At 40.4% G+C, this 17,736-nt stretch overlaps 1 protein-coding gene across 1 annotated transcript in view; it reads right to left on the bottom strand.

The window, feature by feature from the left end:
• Positions 1-17,037, bottom strand: part of LOC103459532 (copine-8) — a 73,239-nt gene extending 56,202 nt beyond the window's left edge. Inside the window, exon 1 of the mRNA XM_008401168.2 lies at positions 16,565-17,037. Coding sequence (XP_008399390.1) covers positions 16,565-16,662 — 98 coding nt within the window. The 5' untranslated portion in view covers positions 16,663-17,037. The remainder of the gene's footprint in view (positions 1-16,564) is intronic.
• Positions 17,038-17,736: the final 699 nt, after the last annotated feature.

Genomic DNA, 17,736 nt, shown 5'->3' with positions numbered 1-17,736 from the left:
TTCTGGGTCGGACCGTTATCCACTTTTTATTACCTTTAAATCCATGTGGGTGATTAAAAATGAGCGAAAGCAACAGTCAGCCAGCTCATGTGATTCTTATGTTAGACGTCGCACCCATGAAGGTGATCTCAGAGTTCTCTTCTCCCAGAATGTTTTTCTAGCAAATCTCTAATATTCTCCAATGTTACAGCGGTTCCCGTCCTTAGTACAATACTCTTTATTCGCAGGTTTATTTTTATCTCCTGCTCTGCCTTACTCTCAGAAGAGAGGGGGGTTTTCTCAGCGATGGCCTCAAGCTTACAGTCCTGTTTTGTCTTCTGGTGTTCCTCCTCCCTCCATCCATCCATCCCTTCCTTTATTCCCCTCCCTCTGTCTGTCTCTGTCACTTTGACCGTGACCTGAATAGGCTTTGTACCGACTATGCCATCTGACTGAACTAGATACAGTTACACACATGTAGATGCACACGGAAACCGCATGTAGCGACCCGATGCCTTTCCAGGTCAGCTGCTTGCAATGCCCATTACCTCGGCGACGCTCAAGGCGAGCTATGCTTCATCGATACGTTCTGTTCTGAGACGACTGGAACTGAAATTCATTGCATCACTTTGTGATTTGTAATAACAAAAATAGACCATCCAGGGTTTAATTTATTTAAAGATAGATCAATTCTGGACTAAACAGTGAACACAGAGTAATGTAAGACAATCAAAGTACATTTGAGTAAATCACTGATACACTATAAATAGGCTGAAATATAATTTTACCAATCTTTTAAGTTAAAAAAAAGAAGCAAAAAGGAGATTTTTAGGATTTACTCTCCTTACAGTGGAAATGAAAAATGGTGCTGGAGCGGTATAATTAGATTTGGCCAAGCCGTATCATTGGATTTCAACTGGATCCGTTTTCCTCATAAAGTGACACAATTTTGAAAGACATTTTAAAGCAGACATAATGGGTCCAAAAAGTGAAAGAAAACAACTGTCTTTTTATTTCCTAAAATCGATAAACTAAACACAACTTTAGGAAGTTGTACTTATTTGCATTTTCGAAGCAGGATTTTGCATAATTTTTGTTTTGATTTATGCAATTTAACAGAAGTAAAATTGATATTGGTTTCTCGAGGCAAGAAAGTTTTCCAGCTTTATACACTGCTCAAAAAAATAAAGGGAACACTTTAACATTTAAGTGAACACTGAAGTGTTCCCTTTATTTTTTTGAGCAGTATAGATTAAACATGAATCATCAAAAATGCCCATGAAAACATGCAAAGAGTGTTTCAGCAATTAAGAGAAACGTTTGATGCGACCGCCTCATTTCCTATCACAGTCAGACTTGTTTGAAAAAAAAACCCCATTTTGAATTAAAATTTTACAAAGCTATTAATGAGCGTTGCTCTAAAATGTGAATTAAAAAAATGTATCAAATTCAATTCAACTGAACTTGAAAGAAGTCTGTTGACAGCCAACAATGGTAAAAAAAATTTAAAAAAAGGAAATGCTTCATGTGAAATAGCAACCTTTATGAGAAATATGATTTGTATTTTAGACACGCCTATCATGAGGCCTTTTATAAAATATAAATTCCAAAAATACTGTTTCCTGCGTTTCTTTCTAAAGGCTTAAAGAGGATAATCTGACTTTCATTTTAATATCTACTCAAAAATGTATTTTTGTGATGATGATATTCAAACGGAACTGAAACTTTATGTTACAGTCTGGTTAAATTCAGTGTATTAACTGCAGAATACTTGTCATGCTCCTGTGTGTGTGTGTGCGTGCGTGCGGCCACGCTTAGCAACAGATCAGGACCCTTCTTGGAACCATGTGGAGCGAGAGGAGTCACTGGGCATGCTCAGATGCTCTCAACAGGTCGCTGAGCACACTGCTACAGGTACCTCCACCTCTGAATCCCCCTTTGTGCTTCTTTCCATCATCGCCTCAGGCACTTTTTCCTAAATTTTCATTTTTCCTTGATCCATCTAGCTTTGTTCATTCGATACACAACTTGAAGGCAAAACACTTGATAGAACCTCCTCTCGCTGTATCTCTCATTGCAATACACACACACAAACATGTTTACAGAAGAGGAAGCTTCAGCAGCTTGTGTGCACTCCCTGCTTCTCCAAGGGGGCTGTCCTAATTCCTCCTGACAAGGGCTGGGAGAGCCAAGAGAACATGTCCGCACACAGAATCAGGCACGTGCTAACGCACACGCCGCTGCGCTGTCCGTTTAGGCACAGGCATGGGCGACGCAACCAACAGCAGTCACGGTCGAGGTACACTGAGCCCCGTGGCGTTTTACCTTAATTGCCTTCGCCTCTGCTAAACTCACCAAGTCTCCCCCCGTATCAACACACTGCACTATTGTAACCGTAAGGGCAAAACAAAGATGTTTATTTAGGTTTTTATAAAGCAGGAGGACTGCCAAAAAGCATGTGTGTGTCACAGATTCTACCTGCACGTCCTACTTTTTTCTCCGTTTCACCCACACTTGTGGCCTTCTCAGACTGTTATCAACAGGAGGCTCAGAGTGAATTTGTGCATGTGGAGGAAATTCAGACGCAATGCTTGGATGTGCAGAGGCCAGAGGCTTCTGCACGAGAGAGAGAAAAAGAGAGAGAGAGAGACAGGGAGGGAGACAGCATCCCTAGAGGAATTCATGCAGACTTCTCCGCTCTGTGATCACGATGGAGATGACTAGATTAGGCCGGCCGCTGTCTCCGTCTTCCGCTACTGTAGATCCACACGTGGCTCTGAGGTCGATTCATTCCCAGCAACTCCACTGTTGCAGCAGCAGTCAGAGGGCTGTGCCTTAGATTTTTTTATGTGGGCCCCTAGACTCCAGAGGGACATATAGACAGAACTTACAAGTGCTGTGTGCTTTTGTCTTATTTTACCAATAAAGTCAAAGTTGTTTTTATCTGCCAAATTACAATCAGTCCCTCCAGTTTTTTGCAAGTCCGCGATCGTGGAAGTAGCACACAAAATTGTTTTATGTCGTTTTTATTGCCTTTTTATTTTTTCGTTTTTGGTTGTTGCGTTTTATTTTGGCTAGTTAAAATCCTCTCCAGTTCCAGTTTTGAGTGTTCTGAACAAAGTTAAAGTGTATTGCTTTCTGAGAGGACAAACTTGCATTATTATGCCATCATCACTACTGGTCCCAAAATGGCAATACTATCGTTTATCACAATAGTTTCTAGATTAATTTCTCGTCCAGTGAAATCCGTTACTGTAACAGGCCTACTAAGACGTAATTGTGAGTTTGTTTCATATTTTCTGCAGAAATAATCATAAACGTTGGGTTTAAGTGACTGCTAGCTCCCACCCACAGGTGGCAGTATCCTTTTTCTTCGACTAAAATGCTGCATTAGCCTTCCTAGATCTCAAGCTACAACCCGTGGTCGATGCAACAAGTAGCAATGTCACATTTACAGCCCTAGGTAAGAGCAAATATAGCAAAATTTATTGCAAATATGTTTAACAAAATCTATGAGTTTGATTGCAGAAAAAAAGAATGATTTTTCAATTCAGCAAAAAGATGATTAGCATTACTTAATTTTATGAAGTACTTATCGAATGCAAATCCAGGCATTTAATATTTAAGCGGTTTGTTAATGGCTTTCACCAACACATTCTGACACACCCGGCTCGTTTAGAACATTCATGATCTTGACTTGGCCCAAAATTAAAATACATTTGACACTCCTGCTGTGAAGGATCATCTGTTTGGTACATGTTGGCCTTTTTGAGTGGGAACGCTAGATGGATTTCTCTCTAGACGGGGTTTGAGAACAAGACGAATATAAAGGAGCTCGCAGAATTTGTGGAAGATGTTTTGCTTCACTTTTCATTCAACTGTAGACAATGACATCTGTGCGAAAGTAAAATGTCAGAGATTCAACTGTGAACGTCTCAATGAGTCTCGTGCAGGAAATGGCATCGGTAGTTTGGTTGAAGTGAGGAACGGCAGCACGAATGTCTGCACCTGTCTGTGAAATGTACATGTATGCATACATATGTTATACGTGTGTGTATGTGTGCGTGTGTGTGTGTGTCAAGTTGACGTCAGAGCTGCATGATCTTCTTGGGTTGAGTTTTCCCCTGAGGCGTCCTGCTGTTGTGCATCTTGGCAGATGTTGGTGAGTTAATCTCCGATATTCTGAATAGAGTTTTTAATGCCAAACAGATCAATAAGGCTAATTTGTTTTCCCAAAACACTGTAAAAACTCAACTATTACTCACACACTCCAGAAATCAGACCTTTATGTAAAGGAAGCAAGAGGAAAACCAGAATAAGTCCCACAAGCCATGTATGGTACACAGCGGACATGTCAGATAACACAAAATGTCATTTTTGGGCCAACATGATTGTAAACTATCTTGAAGAAATCAGTGCAATGGTACGACATGGTGGTGGATGCATCATGCTGTGGGAATGCTTTTCTAATGTCCCCTCTTTGGAATATTAGAATGATTAAAAAGAATAAAATGTCAGGAGAAGGGTGCAAAAAATGTCAATGCTCTTATAACCTGAGGGATTTGAAAGGCAAGACATTATTAAAAAGTCAAGATATGTTATTACCAGAGAAGAACCAATGGTGAAAACTGAAGAAAAAAATACTAGAAAATATTCAAATATTGAATACAGACAGGTTGAGGATCCTTTACTTGCAAAATAAAAAATGTTCTCAATGTCGTGGCCCCCAACTACTACAAGGTTTTCTTTTATACATCAAAAACCTAACCAGACATTCATAGGCAGAGATTATGCAGTACCATGTAATCCATTGGCTGATTAAGTCAAACTGTCAGAAATTCAAGAAACATTTCCAACAACTTTAACAACATGCATCAGGTTAAGTTTGGGTTCAAAAGTCAAAATGTCTGAATTTCATTGTGTTCTACTTGAATGGCCAACATTTGGACTTTTGAGTGTAAATATAAAGTGACAAAGGTTTGTGATTAAAACACTGACATCCACAATTTCTTTAGAGAAACCCTGATATCAATAAATTTATAATCTATATAGATGAGTCTATCCAGTAGATATGAAACTCCATTAGGTCCTAAACCACCACAGTAACTTTTATTGATAGGGGAGCAAATGAGGCAATCTGAAAGTTAACCAGAGACTGCTTAGTGTGCAGTTGCTGATGTTGAAGGTTGGGATGTCCTTGGGTGTGTGTGCAACTACAGCACCTGCTTTTTAAAATAACACCACAGCTGTCTCACCTTGAGAGTCTCTATGCCTATTACCTCTCCTATTTACTGCCTGCAATAGTAGAGCCCCCCTCCTTTCTGTGTGTAAGTGTTTGTGATGGGCAGGTAGTCCTTGCCAATGACTTCTCTTCCTTCTCCATCATATAATGGAAGTCAGGCACCGGAGCACTGTGAGCTGTAAGGTACAATTAGGCTTGTCAGCATAAGCCAAGTCCTGTACGGAGTAAACCGCCTGAACTGAGTGAGCTGCAGAAGCACATGGGTCAATTTTAATTCTTTTACACCGTGCAAATCTGCTCCGACTTTACTAATAAAAGGCCCAAACGCGATTTTGCTGTCCAAACTGTGCCCTGCGACATGCCTACCAGGACCCAGAGATGTATATTGATGCTCTCAAGGAACTATGTTCAGAAACGGAGCTGAAAGAAGGCAGACAAGATAATGGCATCTATTCACGTTGGCCCAGAAATCTTTTCTCCGATACAGCTTTGTCTCCGTGATTGCCAGCACCACTGTGCTGACATCCAAAATCATTTGCGCTCCCCGTTGTGGAGGACTGCATATAAACAGACAGAGGGAAGTTATTGGCCGCCGCGTCATTGCGAACACATCCCTTTGTGCTCCTCGCTGGCTTTGAATGGGCACACAGCAGGCACCTCTGCACACACCTCCCCCCCCTCCTCCACTCAAAGTGACGGTTGTCAGCAGTGTCTTCAATAGGAGAACTATTACGCGAGCTACATGGGGGCCAGAAAGGTCAACGCAATCACTTCCCATACAGGGAATGGCAGCGAGCGACATGAAAATAGATAGAGGGTCGATCGTGACTGGTGTCGTTAAAGCGCGGGGGCTGCTGGGTGGAGCGCTCGCACCCCGAGAGTCGAATATGAGCGTGAAGGATTGTCAGCAGTTGTTTTACCAGAGAAAAAGCAATGGATCTTTGGGGGTCCGCCCACCTCCGCCCAGCAGAAGTGTAAGACTCTGAGGTGCCAAGAAAAGCACAAGGGTTAAAAAAATAAAAATAACGGGAGGTGTTGGCTCACCTAATGGAACTCCGCTAGTATAGTTTTCCTCATATAGAGTGAACACCATGGGCTGCCGGGGTCTTCCAAACCATCGGAAGGTTCCAGATGCATCCTTCCTGCAACACGGCTAAATCAAATGACTGAGTATCAAGTTTAGCAACGGCCTGGTTGCATCTACAACTTGCTAGACAGTATATTTTGATTTGCACATGTGCACTGAAACGTCTGAAGGCTGAAGAATAATTGCTTTGTTGAGCTTACAAATGTCTTTGTCAATCAAGGATATGTTTGAAGGAAAAGTGTAATTTAGTGTCACCCAGGTGTAAAGTTGCAGAATGCATCAATCCAAATCAGTTTGCTCTTTTAAAGACAAAAGAACACTGGCGTTTTGGTTCTGTTATTGTCAATGCCTATGTAACAAGTACAAGGCAATAAAGTGCAGATTGTATCATTAGTTACACTATGATAAATAAACACACAATCATATGACACCTTTCCCCAAAATGCCTTAGAAAAACAGCCCACCAAATGCTGCAGCACTGTGCGAGTTTCTGTATGATGTAGCCCCAACCAACCTACATTCACCTAACCTACTTTTTATCCTTTTCTTGACTGTGTCCCAGTAATTCCCTGTAAATCATCTCCCTCCACTTCCCACAGTGAGATTCAAATGAAAGCCTCTATTTGTACAATGGCTTCCATGACTAAGAAAAAATTGGCCCCTACAGAAGTTGGTAATATATACTTTTATCACAAAAAATGCTTGGTATTCTAGCAACTCAACAGGTGTGAGGAAGAACAGCTGTTGACAGTCTCTTTGTACATCATCTTGCTTGACTAAGGTTTTGTAAGCAAAAATTAGACAACCACCAAAGAAAAAACGAATAGCTACATTTTGGACTCGGATCTCTCTGATCTCCTCTGTCCGTTTTTAGCCGTGGACAAGAAAGGAACAGTAAATAGATTAGAATCTGTATCAGCATCTTTAATTGTTACAGGAACAGAGCTGCATTTTTCCCACCATTCACCTACAAGCCTGCCGCAAGTGTCCTACAGTCAGAACAAGAGTCATTGTTCCTGGAGTTATTACGCTTATGGCAAAGGAAAGAGAGCCCCACAAATGTTAAACGATGATTCATAATAATACCAGCTGGCCACTCTTGTTTAAGTCAGACCAGCTTGAAAAAACATTTTGCAATGAATTTCAGTTGAGGAGAGATTATAAAAGCCATGCATGGTTATTTACTTCAGTAAAATAAAAGTGCATCCCCTTTTTGTCTGCATCTAGAGAAAAGCAGGACTAAATAATCAGCAGGCTAGAGGAGGCCCTCTGAGACAGACTAAAACCCACAGGCACAACAATACAATCCAAACAGCCATCGTTCCCCTCACTTCTGAAGACTGACACTGCTGCTTGTTGTGTGGGCAGAGCGACCAAATGACAGGCAGGGCGGGATGGAAGGGGGGAAAGAGACTGACAGGAAGACAAACTTTCCTCTGGGTAGAAATTAAGTCATGCCAGTGCACTGACAGATCAGCAGAGGGAGGAGGCTGGGAGGGTAGCAGGAGCCCCAAGCAGTCACAGTGTGTCTCTTCATTTGGGATGTTTTCTGAAGTCAGATTCTGTTTCACCTTAAGTCTGGAGCCTCACTACTAACCGTCCTTCCTTTCAAACACTTCCGTCTCACTTTCCCGGTGGAACAGATTAAACGCCAAGGTTTTAATATAGCACGATAGGTTAGTTTGATGAGCTGCTTTGGCTTTAGTTTGACCAATTCTGTATGGGAACTGACAACGGTGCAACAAAGCATTCAACAGCTGGTGACAAGAGACGCGAACATTTCTACAGCTGTAAACGTTGCCACTATTCTTTCCAGATCTGTAGGTAGAAACAAAACACTGGCAATTTCTGATTCATTGACATTAGGCATTATATGTTTTGTTTTTTTTCAGCCAGCTGAATGGCAGTTAGCAGCAGCAGGTCGAGAAGGGTCAGCATGTGAATAAGCATGGAAAAGCTCGAAAGTTGCAAAGTGAAATGTGAAATCATTTCTGTAATCAATTTGAAATGTGAATGCCATATGTTATACATTTATTACGGGTAAATAATTAAGAATTTTGTCCGTCAATTTTAATGATGTTTGTATGAAATTCAGATGAAAATACATGTTTTCAATCAAATCAATAATATTTCTACCACAGAAATGTCAATGTCTGAAAACCATATCTCCATGTGCTGTACAGTTTATGTACTCAATGCTTCTGGGACTCCATTTGTGTGAATAACCATCTGTTTTCCTTCCACTTAACTTTCCTTTGGTGCTGGCTAAAGCGTTCTAAACATCTAGCTTCTTTTTTAATAACTATCTTTTGTTATTTACCTTTGTAGCTCAAGAAGGGGGTAAATTTGATACCTGCTTGGTGTCTTAAGTTCCCACCCCCATCTTATTTAATGTAGGATTTTTCTAAAAAAAATAATTTAATTTGGGGTTTTCATTAGCTGCAGACATCAAAATGAACAGGAATAAAGATGTAATATATTTCTGTGTGTAACAAATCAACATAAGATATCCATTTAAATTTTGAGTTGAATTACTGTGACACATTCCTTCTTCAACAGTCATATTATATATCAGCACAAATATTTCCCCAACATCAACATCAAACCTACAGCGCTGACAAAAATGAGAGTCACATTTAAAAAGAGAGTGAGTGTTGCCCAACATGGACTCCTACACTTTGAAACTACTACCATGACACATTTGTGAACCCATTGGGACCGAGGCAGTCGCCTGTCCCAGACTTCAGGCCTGCACCAACAGAACCTTGTTTGACCTCTTTCCGTTCTCCCAAACAGCGGAAACAAAGCGTGAAACAAAGAGCAATCAGGTGCACATCACCATAGAAGTAGCACAGTCTGCAGCCTGCACCTGCTGTCTCATACGTTCCAGTCGATACAATACATTATGGTGGGAAGGGAAGCAGTAAAAAGGGGGGAGAGCCTTTCATACTTGCTGTCACTCAGCATTAGATAGGGAAGCCAGAACACAACAAGTGATAAACAGAGTTATTACCGCCAACAGATTCGGTCTTTACTGGCAGGGCAAGGGTGTGTGACAAGAACCGGGGAGAGGTAAATGGTATTGGAAGCCAGTGGATGAAAGGGTTTAGATAAAACACAGGATCATCCATCTGTCAACCCATGATGGACACTTGGGGCTTTTTGGATGATAAAGCAGGCCGTGGGTGGGTCAAGACAAAAAAAAAAAAAAGTACATACCTGACAACAGTTTATATACAAATCCGTTTTCACAATGAACAGGAACACACCTCCTGTCTTTTCAAGTCAGTGCAGATGTTGACGTGCTTTGACAGCAGTTCTGTTAGCAGATGCCAGTTGCTAAAACCAATTCAATGCCCTCAAACTGTCAAGCCAATGCAACTGAGCCCACACTACCAGGGGTACTCTTCGAAACAGAGACTTTCTGCTGCCCTAGCATCCCTCGTTAGCATGCTAGCTGAGGTTTGGTGCAAGAAAACGGACAAACGCAAAATTCTAAAAAAATATACATGGTACATTCATGTTGATCAGCTAGAAAATAAAAAAGCAATCCTACTTGGCATATATTCATTACACAAAGGAAAAAGAGAACCGTCTGGTGAATTATGAATGATTCTGAAAACATGACCAAAATTGTTTTGGGACAACTGTTAGCCTAGCATTACTTTAGCCATCCTCGTGACCTTCTGATTTAGCATTTTAAGCCGTTAGAAAACCTGTAATTTAGAACTTTGTCCCCACTTACCATCACAGTCAGCACTGCAGTCTTTTTTTTTGGGGGCGGGGGGGTTAAAAACTTATAGCCTCTGCAGACTTTTTCACAAACAAAAGAAAAAAACTGCAATCTGAAAAATGTCCATGGTAGCAGCTTGCACGTACTGTACAATCAATCAATGTTAATCTCATCTACTGAACTCTGGTTTCTTTTTTTAGTGGCAGGTGAAACGCTTTAACTAGTCCTGTTAAACCTTACTAGCATCTAGCCCCCATCTAGCATCAAAAATGGACAGTAATTCCTATAGGTTGGTCGTATCCATTTATTTCCTTTAAATAAATTGAAAAAAATAAACGGATCCCACCGAGAGCTGATTTCAATGTTGAGGCAACATGTAGACCTCATTGAGACGTGAGTCAACCTTGGGTCTTTACATAGTGCTCAAAGCTTAGAAATTTATGTGATGCATTTATATATCCTCGATCCAACAAGAAGTCTGTAAATCATGCAAAATATGAAATCTCAAACTGGAAATTGAGCACTTGTGCTAAGCATGGCAGCTCTAAATATTGCACAACTATAATAACATTCAGTAACATTTTTAAAGGTGAATATTGCTTTTGTGAAACTGGCAGATGAGAAGCAAAATGTTTCAAGGGAAAAATAATTAAAATATACTCGTTCTTAGGGTTTACAAATGTTATAATTTATAGAGTTTAGTACAATTATCACTCAATTATTAATTGTTCTTGCATTAAGTTAGTTTTTTTTTCCAGGATACAGAAAGCAACACAACATTGGCTGAAGCCCAACAGGAAGTCGATTGTTTACACAAAAGAATATCTAGACTGCTTCATTTCTTCTGCACAAGGTCGGCATGAAACTCAGAGCAGAGCGCTGACTTTATTCAAAGAAGCAGGGCTAATACCCTCAGACGCTCTTGTATACTCTACTAAGATTCAACAGACCAACTTCTGGTAATATTAAAGAGATTGTATTCCATGCAGATTCAATTAAATATATGACGTTTGTGGAGTAAACAAGACTGAGTTTGAAGTGATTTTTTTTTTTATTCTGTACCACGGACTCATCCCGAGTTAGGCCTTTTTCTTCCCTCACAGACGTCACAGAAAACTGGATACAGTGTAGGCTAATTAAAAAGTGCACCTGCGCAACGGACGCAGTTACTTAAGAAGCAATATCAAGAAGTGATCAGCCCACATCTGCGCCCACCGAGGACTGAGCTGGCCGCATGAATAGGCTCTGCTTTGTGGAGATGCTTCGAAAACTTTATTAGCTTCACTTTTTTTTTCTTCTTTTTTTTTATATATTGAAAACACTTATTCTGAGAAACAAAACACAAAAATCTGGTCCAATCAATAACCATAATGGAACACAAGCACTTGGAGCCAGTCGCCAGTGGCTTTACTGTCCCCTGGCTCCATCATGTAGGTGGGAAAAGCTACAGTATATCAAGCAGTAATTCTTCTTCTTCTTGCACGACTCTGTGTACAGTACATGCGAGCAGACCTTTAAAGCATGTGTGGGTTTTTTTCTTTTTTCTTTTTTTTGTGCGACGCAGTAGGCAAGAGTTGGCAGGGTATCGATCCCCAGCAGATACCCCAGGCTCTCCCATCGATCAGCAGAAACCCTTGAGCCTTACAGCGGAGTGAAGCGCTGACCTCATCTCCCCAAAGAATCTAAACATTATCTGAATTAGCCGTCAATGAGAGATGAGAGGACTTTTGAAGCGCCTTATGCCACCACTTACAGAAATCACACAAGAGGAGCTACTTCAGAGTCTCATTTTGTCCCAGTCTTGTTTGGCTGCATTTTAACAAGTGCTCAAGGAAGTAAAAAAAACACAATTAGCTTGGGTTATGGAATGTCTGTTTTCCAAAACCGAGTTGCACTGTCTTTTAAATCTGAATGCATACTAGCAAATTTATAAAAGCAAGGCAAAATTCACAACTCTTGAACATTTTCAGATTTTCTCAAAATGCATGCTGCAAACTTCAGCGTATTTTGCTGTTGTTTTACCTGATAGAGGAATACAAAGTAGCATTCAGCCTGCTTTATCTTGATCCCTTTGAGAATCCTGTTCACCTCCTCGCCTGTGGGGGCACTCGATTAAGAGCCACTAAAGCAAAACAACACAAAAACCTCTAAAGACAACATGAGCGCAACTTCCTTCTTTGCAAAATGTAAACAAAAATGGAGTGGTGCCAGATTGTTGTGGTTGTGGTATTTCCCTTTTGTCTGGTGAAGAAACCACAAGCCGTTTCTAAAGCGAGAGCTAGACTAGCACGTTTGTTTTTGTTTCATTTAAACTCCAATACTCTGCGTTGTAGTCCACTTCCTACTTTTGAAGCAGTCTCCGGTCACATACGCATTCGAACCGCTCCAACGTCCACCTCAACAGAACAGAGACCTAGGTTTTAAGGCGGACTGGAGTTTGAGTTCGACTGCGAATTCCCACCTTCCCAAACGAACAGGCCGAAATATGTCAAAATATGTCTGTCTGCCAGCTAAGCTAACAGGCTGGGCGAGGAAAGAAGCAAGCCTGTGAATTAAAACACATCTATTTTCACTTTTTATTTTCTCTCACTCTCCAGTTGTGTACCATTTTGTGTTGGTCTGCCACACCAAATCCCAATAAAGCATATTAAATTCTGTGTTTCTAGTGTGACAAAAGTTAAAAGATTTATGAATGCATGTGAGTCAGCTACCAGTGAATATCACTGCAGCCACACAAATATCACAGTCTGATATAATGACTGGTCATGTACAGTATGTTGTTTTCTCCTGAAGCGTTGCCTCCTCTGTAAAAGTTCTCACTCCAACACTCCCCCCTACACACGCAGAGGGAAACTTAGAAGTAACCATGGCGATATCCAACACAGCCCACTGTGACCAATGGCACTCAAAAAAATACAAAATAGAGCGCACAACTTGGGGAAGGAAAATGAACCTTTCGTGCACAAAGACGGGCAGGCTCGCACCGGGCCCGTAACCATGACGTTCCTGGTCCTCCTTCATGTTGGAGGTAGGAGGAGCAGGCATCCGAGGCGCTTTCTGCCCCCGTCAGGGCTGGCAAGCGGGGTGACTCAAGCATGAACAAACTCCGCCAAGCATGTTCGCATATTCTACAAGAAGATGCCTTGATCCCTCTGTTACTAAGGAGATGGTGCAGAGAAACCCTGCAGGGATACAGTAGCTACAGTATCTATGGGACAAAAGTGGGGAAACGAATGAATTTCCTTTTTTCCCCCCCCTTTAAAGCCCTGAAGGCACATTAAGGAGTTGTTTTTTTCAAGGAAGTATTCTTGAGTCATTCATAAAGCAATTACTCAAACTGGATCTCCATGCATAGCCATACAAATGGCTTTCAACCCCCGATCTAAAAATAGCTGGACGAGGAGAAATGTCATGCTACCATCATTATTTTAACACCGTGTTCCACTGTTTCAGGCTTGACTGACACTCTATTAATGACCAGCCCACACTGCAATCTCTGCTATAAATTAATTACATTCAAGTGAAAGGATCTGACTCACATGTTACTTCGATAAATTGTTTCTTTCCCTAATGGCTTTTGTAAGGAGTTTGTTATGTCATAAATGGCAGGCAACTTGAACGAAGAGCAAGTATTGGATATTTTTTTCCCCGTGAGGATACTAATGCATGAGATGTAGAGGAAAAACCACATACACAAAAATAATAGAAATAGATGAGGTGATGATAAATAATCCATTTTTTTGACATGGTTCCTGTACAAGCCCACAACAACAAAAAAACAGAAGAGGAAAAATTCTCAAATGTCACGGGCACATGAAAGTCCACATCCCTCAAACAAATACTTTGTTTTAAGCATCTTTTTTATCCAGTTTCAAAATTTAGTTGTCATGGATACACACCTTACATCAATTAAAAGGGAATCTGATTAACCAGAAATAAAATTCAGCTGTCCCTGTAGGATTTTCTTGACATTTGCAGTATTTAGCTAAAGCTATAATTTGCAGAGAGGTGACAAAGGATCAGAGGGATGTGGATTGTACAAATGTATCAGTCAGGAGATGGGTAATAAAAGAAGAAAAAAAAAATCACCAAAGCATCTTCTTTTTAGAATGGTTTGTATTTTAATGGGACAATTTTAAAAAGAAATGTATTGCGTGTTTTAGGGATGCATGATATAAAAATCTGAACCGATATCGATATCTGATGTTGGTATTGCCTCTTTTTTACAAATATTATATACATTTTACAACCCTTTCGACATCTTGAAATAAAAACGAGCACATTGTTGACTTTACCATGGCTTCAGTTACACTCCCAACAATCGTGCGTCACATCACATGACCAACGTTCTCCACTTCCCCTTCAGAATCAAACGGCAGCAACTTGGAAATAAATATCACTTATTAATATATCAAGCACAGTTGAATTTATCAAATCAATTCCGACATAAAAAAATAAAAAATAAATAAATAAATAAATAAATAAATAAATAAATAAATAAATAAATAAATAAATAAATAAGACTGATGTTAGAGCCAACATGTTGGCTCTAATATATTTACTTAAGAAGCATTGCTAAAGCTACTGGAGTCAATCGACCGGGTGATTTGGATTTTGACCAGTACCGTTTTATTTTTAGCTGTTAAAAATAGCAGTAAAATTGCTAAGTAGGTAACAGTGGGGTGTCTGTTGTTAACAGCTCACATGCAGACGTGACCTGGTCTGTCAGTCAGCCCTCTTTCCTGGCAGAGAAAAAGGGGACAGTGGGTGCTTTACAGAACTTTGTGGAGGTAGATGAGGTCGATGGAAAATATCGGTTTCACACGCCAAAAATTAAGAAAATCGGGGGCCGATAAATGGAACCTAACATCCAGTTAAGGCATTTATTTTCATCATATTTATTTAGATATTTTTACAGAAAAAAATGACAAAACTTACATTGGCTATATAACAACATTGGGTACAACAAAACGCTACACCACACCCACAGAAAAATGTGGAGGTAATGTAATGATCTGGGACTGCTTTTCATCAAACTAAGTAATACCAAGAAATACCAGTCAATTCTACACTGAAAACATTTAGTGTAGTGTAATCAGCCGGTCTGGAAAAGTTGAAAATGTAGAGTATTCTATTACACATTTAGATCCTAGATAACTTTCTGTTAAAAATAATTGCATTAAAAATAAACCTCCAGGTTATCATACTGTGAGAATTTAATGCCACTCTAAGCAGACTTTCAGGTTTCAGTTCAGCCAGATCAGCAGTTTTTAATGTAAACAACAAGAGGAGGATGTGGGGAATCAAAACAATGTTGAAGAACTCTGTCAATGCAATCTGCACCCGTTTAAGCAAGAGATCTTCCAGGAAACATACTCTTACAAAGTCAAAGTGTTTCTGTCCTAGAGATGTACGTAAATGTTTACTTCTTGACTAAGATTGTTCTTCTTCCATTCCTGTGTAAGCGCTATAAGATCTAAACCCTAAATTTCCTAAAATACTGAAAGACTCTGAATGTGGCTGCTCTTTTCATTTTTAATATCAACTTAGTGAACAGAATTGTAATTGTTATTTGCCAAAGTGATTCCTGGAGCTGTGTTTTGCAAGTGATTTGTCTCATTAATGAGTAAATCCAAGATTTACCCATTAAATTTCACAGTTTAGCTAAATGATCTATAAAGGTAATGCTGATTTTGACTATTTGTGTGCCTGGAATAAACTAATGTATATACGATGAGACTAACAAAAAAAATGAAGTAGGAGGTTTCCTAATAAAAGTTGGTTAAAATAAATAAAAACTACAATAAGGAGGGGAAAAAAAAGCACTCTTCTATAAACCATCACCTTGACACGTAACAGTATCAACAAGCCAGTGGAGCGAATAGAGTCCCCTCCACAGGTGGGTTTTTCTAAAAAACTGTGAAAGGGGTCACGGCATTACGTTTTTCTCAGGAATAACCCACCTGAATCCCCCCCCCCCCCCTCTAAACCATGTCAAATCATACATGAGGCCGTTTTAATTTACTACTATGACCTAAAAAAAATGCGAGCATCAACAAAACAATGCTCGTGACATCACTGTAAACACTTTCTAAAGACGTGGCAAACAAGACTCATTGCGTGCGTTTTAGACACATCTTAATAAACACGCCAGCGTAACGAAATAGTACACATTTAGCGCTAAAATATGAGTGTGCTATCGTTGTAATGACTTTAGTAAACATAAACGACTGTTTTACTTCCAGTTGTCATTACAAGTCGATTTTTCAACAGCGCTGAACTCGAGTAAAAGTGCCAAACTACCGTCTCACTTCTTGAAGGTTTCAGTCACACCTTTATGGTATATAAAATTAACACCTTGGTTGAAACGTTTGGGTTCAATACAAACTTGCCAGAGTTGTAAGCAAATAAAGTCCTCAGCAGCGTTTCCCGCCTCCCCCCCCCCCCCCCCGTTTCCCCGTAAGCATGTCAGACAAAAAGCAGGTGTAAAAAAAAAAAAAAAAATTAAGAGCCATTCGCCTACCTGCAGGACACCGTGATTTCAACTTTGGTGGCAGGAATAGAAGGGTTCAGCGGGTCGAAGTCGCCTATCGACGCCATGTTTAGGAAAGTGTTGTTCATGGTTTCAGTTTTTGCGAGCTTTTCCTTCTTTTCCTTTCCTTCAGTCCAGCCCCCTTTTTTTTTTTTTCTACGAGCGACGGAGGAGGATAAATAGCGAACTGTGCGCGCGCCTCCTCGGCGAGAAGTGGAGCAAAGGTGCCACAGAGGAGGAGAGGAATGAGGAGCTGAGAAATGTGATGTCACTTCACTCTTTCTCTCCCCTCCTCTCTGCGTGCTTATCCCCCTGTTTCCAGCTTTCTTTTCGTGCTCTTCAACCCCCTCCCCCGCTTTTCCTGGCTCCGTCTCTCGATTCCGATTCACTGCTGTTCAACTGACTTGTATTGAGCTAATTGAATTTCAGCTGCCCTTCTTTTTTCTTTTCTTTTTTTTTTATTGGCGTGGAAGTGGCAGCAACAACAACAACAACGGTACAATCAGCAATAAATCAAACAGAATTCGTTCTTCATGCAAACTCCTTCCTGTGAGCACGTGCCTGTGTGTGTCACACATTTCAATGGTCTCGTTCACACCAGTTCTATTCAGTTCAAGTTGGAAGCCCCAGTTACCACATTCTCCAGGGCCGACTCAACGTTTTTATGAAACCCAGGGCAACGGTGCACTGCTACCCCCCCGCGCCCTCAACGTTATTTCATCTTATGCTGGACCCTCGACTTGTACAAGAAATAATAGGTTGAGTTCAGTGTTAATATTGGCATACAATAGGTGGAAAACAAGGTGATACATTCTGTTCAAGAAAATACAGTGGCCATTTTTTTTTACTTAAAAGATAAACAAAAATGTATCTTCTAGCTAAGAAAAAAGTTTGGATGACAATAACATTCCTCTAATCCCCGACATTCCACGTCAAAATTCCAACTACAGGCAGCGCTCTTGTAACTTTTGACTCGAAATGTAAAAATCTGAATATAAAGAGAACACGTTTGAAGAGACACTGTTATTTCGACACCAAAATGAATGTTGAGAAATATTGGAGTGGCACATTATGAGGACACTGTGTTTTCATGAGGGACCTCAGGTAGTTGGAGCCGTTTCTGGGAATGTCCATGATGTCAAGAGCAATAAAGCCCAGGGTTT

This window comes from Poecilia reticulata, linkage group LG23 (assembly GCF_000633615.1).
Source record: "Poecilia reticulata strain Guanapo linkage group LG23, Guppy_female_1.0+MT, whole genome shotgun sequence".
NCBI classification, from domain to species: domain Eukaryota; kingdom Metazoa; phylum Chordata; class Actinopteri; order Cyprinodontiformes; family Poeciliidae; genus Poecilia; species Poecilia reticulata.
Note: the sequence above shows the minus strand (reverse complement) of the source record. Positions and strands in the feature narration are given on the sequence as shown.